The following is a 5,753-nucleotide window of genomic DNA, read 5'->3' as shown; positions in this document are numbered from 1 at the left end:
CTACACATGTACATTAATATATATCAAATTTAATTCATTAAAAATATAATAGCGTAATAAAAATAAAGATATGCTCGCACTTGTATTTTCGCTAAGTACAGGATAAACGAAGTGCATGGTTAATAAGGAAAAATAATAAACCATGCGGTAGTATGGAAAAAAGAGAAAAGAAGTAAAAAGTTGGTGAGAGTCTAGCGAATAGAAGGATGACACGTGTGATTATGGTCATATAAATACAGAGACTGAGGTTTTGGCGCTATTTGGCACTCACAAGACATCCTAGGCAGCAGCAGTATCTATCTATCCATCTACTTCTTTCTTGTACTTGTTTCCAACTCACTCATCTCAGGTACTCTCATTTTCTCTTTCTGCAAATTTCAAAATCCATACTTGATTTACGGTGTCATAAACTAAAATGCTTGAAATGATGTGTTTTTTTGTTTAATCGCTTTCGCCCTTGCTTGTGTGTTGTAACAGGGGAGGTTAATTAAATTAGGGTTTGTGTTTGTATGGTTTTGTTTTTTGGGTTTTTGGTGAACATAGGATTTGTGTGGTTGGTTGTGGTAAAAGGGTACGTATATATAGAACTAAACGTCTGTCTAAAGTCTAAACCTAACTTGTAATTTGCTGTAGCTTTTGGCTTCTGTGGATCTGTGCAAAGACTCAATGAAAGATACTCCCACCGATTGTGTGGTTCCTATAACTCCTGAGGCTGTCATTGAGAATGGGGATTTGCAATCCCAATCCCCTCTCACACTCTCAGTGGTCAGGAAACAACTCAAACGTGCCTGCATTGATTGCGATTCTGACCGTATCTCTGTTGATAATAATAATGACAATGGCAGCCCCCGAACTCCTAAGGATGGTGTTTTTGACCCCTTTGCACCTGGTCCTGATAACATGGCGCTGGCACCCAACAGCAACAAGTATCTTGATGAGTACAGGACCACCGTTGCCCGCCGACTTGATTTCCATCCCTCCTTTGATGTTGTTGCTCAAGCAGTTACTGATACTCTTTCAGATGAGGAAATGGTTGAATCTGTGTATGAGAATCTTTTGCAAGTTATTGTTTCTAAGCAAGCTGAGGGTGTTCTTGCTCAAATGTCAGATGATTGTGAAACACCTCCTTCGGTGCTCCACTTCTCTGGAATTGCTGATACTTGTCCTGGTGCACCTATAAAACCAGCGGCTAAACCTAGGAACATTGATTTGGGGTTGTGCAAGAAGCTTGAATTCTGACACAAACTCAACCCAAACCAACCCACCACCCTGCTTTATACCTAGATTACACATCACATTCATTTGCAACTGCATTTTGACGTTGTATCTCTAATTTGTAGATTAGCTTGTTCAGGGATTATGTATTTTTTGCGGGGCACAGTTGCTCGACCAACCTGATACATCTAGCAGCTACATTGTATAGTAAATTATGGACGTTAGTTTATTTTACAAAGACTTATTCACCAGTTTTAACTTAAATAGATATTTCTCTTTATTTAGTTGCAATGCTTCTATTTTATTGCAATTATGTGTTGTGAATCATGTTACTGAATTAATTTGAATATCGTATATGGCTGCTATGGTTTAAGCGTGAATGATATGTTCCCTCGGCCCAATCATCGTGTTTTTCCCAACTAATGGCTATGTTATTTCAGATATGGGCTTCTTATCAGTGGTTTGGTGTATGAATGTTGAAGTCCTTAATGACGGTTGAAATTCCACCCCCCTCTAAATTCCCAGCGAATAGTTGGATTGATACTTGACTTCTCGTTTCGTCCTTCATCTTACTTGGGCAGAAGATTAGTACTAGCAACCGGTTTTCTTTCTTAAATTTTTCTACTTTGACATTACATGACGGATGTGGAGTGTTGTGTTCCCCGTTCCATATAGTCAAGCACCAAGGCATTAGCTTTTAACATGAGAAGAGAGACACTCGAAGTATCTTGAGCCTTTCTGCATGTCATAAAATATGAGTGAATGCCAGTTTCAACATTAGCATTATAGTTTTGCCGAGAGAATTTAAGGTGCTGCACGCATGCAGAGGTCCTGTTTGTTTAAGTTTAACTATAAGACTGTAGCTGTTATACCATAGTCTCAACAAAATGAAATTTTAGGGGATGCCATAAGTATTTAAAGGGGTATTCATACTTGTTTTTGACTTGTAGTTGTACCAACCCCAGGGAAAATCTCCTCGTTATGAAAAGCTCGAGAGCAACCTCGTATTCGGAGGCGAGGTTGCAGCCGTTTGATCATGTTTGCATTAACTGCATATGGTTTGATCGCAGACAATGGAATTCAAAAAAAGAGAGTGAAGAGTTAGCTGCTTGACAAATGAAGATTTTGGCTTAACGAAACGAAAGATTGGAGCCGGGAACTTATGGATCTCAAGAGATATTGATCTCAAACCCGTTTCATGTTCTCTATCAGTATCACAGTTCAAGAATTTTAACCTTCAAGAATGTAGGGAAAGAATTCCCCTTTCACCAATCTTACTCACAAAGAACTAGTACCCGACAAGATTCTCCAATCACTTTAAGTCAAAAGAGCAAAATTAAAAGCTTTGAAGTCATGGAAGCCCAACCCTCCATTCAATTTTCTTGTCTCTTCGGTTATCAACATCACTACACCCAAAAACTTATCGTAGCTTTCTCTATATCCTCACCAATCCTGACTATTGAATTATTAATATATCAATTTCCATGAGTAAAATTCATTTAGTAATACTTTCTCAGAAGTCAAGCATCCTGAATACTGAAAGACGGTAATAAAACGGTAACTACACCAATTGGACGGTATGCAACATTTTTCTACGAAGCGTTACATTAAGATCCAATTTACAACGACTTCAGTAGTACTGCTCGCTCAAGTTAGAGAATGAAAGACAGTGGAATTCCACTCTAAAGCATTTAAGCTTATACCAGCGAATTTAGTAGTAGTATTTGGCATTGTTAAAGGGGAATATGATAAGACTATTAGTTGCTCAGATGGATCAAAGGATAAAAATGGCTGAAGTCATTAGGGGAGAAAGAGGGAAGAAAAATTGCATAAGCATGAAAAATTGTCACATTGAAATGCTTCTTTCTGCACTAGGAGCAAATTTACAATACTTCTGTAAAACCTATCCCCTTGTTTAGTTAACAAACTTTAAATATATACAGTTTCCTCTCAATTTTTTGTTTTGAAAGAAAAAATGATCACACATGTCAGGTGTTATAACTTGCGGGTAGGAGTACATGCAATAACAGGACTGAAATTTTTTTCCTGCTTTGGTGTCACAAAATTGCTTTGCTACTGGAATAATAAATATCAACAGATATGTCTAATGCATTGAATTCTAAAAAAAATACTATTAATTATAGCAGGGTACCAATTCCTTAATAAAATTAAAAGTGGAAGGAAAGAAATACCCTGTAATTACATATTAATTAAAACTACAAATAGCATAAAGATGTGGAGCTTAACTTAAAGGGAGAGTGTAGGTCGAGACAGTCTAGTATGATACAAATCACAACTACAAATGAAACAAAGTGAAATATGAACAAAATTAATTCATCATTAAGCAATACGTGTATAGTCTACTAATCTAGAGTCTAGTTTCACTCTTGAACTAAAAACCTCTAATCAAAGTTTTGTCTTGTACTGGCACTCTTGGTTCCCAACAGTTCCATTAGAAAGATTAATTGCAACATCACAAGAAGTGGAGGAAACCACATGGACTTTGATAAAGCCTAAGATGCTGACTTTCCCAGACATCCTCACGAAAGTGTTTAGGGGCAATGTACCAGATGTGACATCAGATAAAAGCTGAGAATTGGAGAGCAAACGGTCGGCCATAATGGTGAGGGTGAGATTGAATCCTTTGGTCTCACCGGATGAAATCTCTCCGGCAGAGATCGGGACTTCACCTATCAGCTGCCCTCTGTAATTGAGGTGGGCAGTGCTGTCTGAATACTGGAATCCCACCTTGTTCGGGTTCTTCACTGAGACATCCACTCCCAGGGTCACATTCAAATCTACCCTTAGTTTTACTGGATCCAAGCTCACGTGAAAGTCCTCTAGCTTCGTTGAGTCCACTGTGGTAACAGGATGCTTGGCTTTGAACACTGTCAACGCTAGTATCACAATTAGCAATACAATTGCAATCACAACACCTGTCACCGTCAGGCACACTTTTCTCCCTTTACCAGATCCTACCTTCATTCTGCTTGTTCCTTCTTATCAGCCTATATTGTCAAGCAAATGTTAAAAACATATACAGTGATGTCATACCAACTACCAAGTATATTTGGGGTATTTGTTTCTTATATATACATGTAAATGTAATGGATGTTTGGAGGGAAATATAACAACTTACAGGGTTGTCCTCTCCAGTGATTTCAGATAAAAAGTTTATGATCTTAATTTTTCAAATTTCATTTCCTTTCTAACAAATGCAAAAGGCCATAATTTTCCAATATTTAGTTTCCTTGTCGGCTCGATCGAAATACAAGAAAGGCGAAAATTGGTATACCTGGGAATGCAATAGAGGTTATCTGGGGTGGGTGTTGGTCGCATACATCCACCGCAAAGCAAAGATGAAATCTCTCAAAAATGCAATCCTAATTCAAGTCAGGATAAAGACTCATATTAAAGCATTATAATTTCTAACAAAGACATATATATAATTTACAAACCCTAAAGGTAACTTACCTTCAAAGGATCCGTTATCAAATGATAGTCGGCAGTCACGAAAATTGAGAAGAGAAACTGTTGAACGGGGATGCGTAGGATTACACTTTACAGGCTGTTCAACAGAACTGCCATTAAAAGCGGCGTGGTGGTATTGCTTTTTGGCTTGTGACAGAACAGAAGAACTAACTACATTCACAGTTGACACTTTGACATTCGAAGATGTACTACACTTTCCCCCCTTTTTAATCGACTCTAATACACTACTTTGTTTTTATAATACACTTTATCCAATAGTACATACTACAACTCTACTGAATGAAGATACTTTCAATAGGTTAAAATAATGTTTGTTATACTTATTTTTATTTAAAAAAATAAATTTTAAAAAGAAAATTATCAAAAGGTTTAGTATAAAAAAGGTCAAATGACTTATTGGGTCATTTATTTTATATATTTGATTAAATTTTATTCTTTATCTTTTAAAAAATTCATTATGATCCTTTACCTTTTAAAATATGTTCAAAATAATCCCGTTCATGAAAATTTGATGTTAATAATTAAATATTGGCAGCTAAAAAATGTGTTTATCAATTTTGCTTCCTTTTCTTCTACTTACGCAGACCCAACATTCAAAATCTTTCTTCAAATTTCTAATCCCAAAACTCTAACTCTTTTCCTAATATTAGTACCATACCTGCATGTGGTGGGGCAGCAATTGCATCAACCTACGGATGGGTCCAAGAAGAAGTCGAAGCTATTGGTCATCATGACGCGGGAGAGCGCCAACACGTGCACCAACTATGTGCACCAATGCTAGCGCGGGATCTATACCTGTAACGACAGCGAAACCATCACAAATGTTTTAAAAATAGATTGATAAATATGGAACCTATGGAAGCTAGCGGTGGTCACACACTCACACTTCACGACATGTTCGAGCATAGTTGTCAAACTCTAGAGTCAACTCGTAGACTCTTACGAGTTTAAGAATTTACTTGGTTCCTGTGAGTCAACTCGGAAGCAAACTTATTTTTGTGTAGACTCGATGGAGTCATGGTAGGCTCGTGTAAACTCGAGTTCAG

At 37.2% G+C, this 5,753-nt stretch overlaps 2 protein-coding genes across 2 annotated transcripts; one reads left to right on the top strand and one right to left on the bottom strand.

Moving 5' to 3' along the window:
* The first annotated feature begins 260 nt into the window (after positions 1–260).
* Positions 261–1,499, top strand: LOC100802380 (unknown protein 1). The gene is made up of 2 exons (XM_003521630.5): positions 261–349; positions 634–1,499. The coding sequence occupies exon 2, from the start codon at positions 667–669 to the stop codon at positions 1,237–1,239; it is 573 nt and encodes a 190-aa protein (XP_003521678.1). The 5' UTR covers positions 261–349; positions 634–666; the 3' UTR covers positions 1,240–1,499.
* A 1,915-nt stretch (positions 1,500–3,414) lies between these two features.
* Positions 3,415–4,961, bottom strand: LOC100811806 (late embryogenesis abundant protein At1g64065). Its single transcript, XM_003521561.5, has 3 exons — positions 4,690–4,961; positions 4,511–4,598; positions 3,415–4,223 (listed from the first exon to the last, which is right to left on the bottom strand). Exon 3 carries the CDS (start codon positions 4,198–4,200, stop codon positions 3,622–3,624), a length of 579 nt encoding a protein of 192 aa, XP_003521609.1. The 5' UTR covers positions 4,201–4,223; positions 4,511–4,598; positions 4,690–4,961; the 3' UTR covers positions 3,415–3,621.
* Positions 4,962–5,753: the final 792 nt, after the last annotated feature.

The sequence above is a fragment of the Glycine max genome, chromosome 3, assembly GCF_000004515.6.
Source record: "Glycine max cultivar Williams 82 chromosome 3, Glycine_max_v4.0, whole genome shotgun sequence".
Taxonomy (NCBI): domain Eukaryota; kingdom Viridiplantae; phylum Streptophyta; class Magnoliopsida; order Fabales; family Fabaceae; genus Glycine; species Glycine max.
This window is presented reverse-complemented; position numbering and strand designations above follow the sequence as displayed.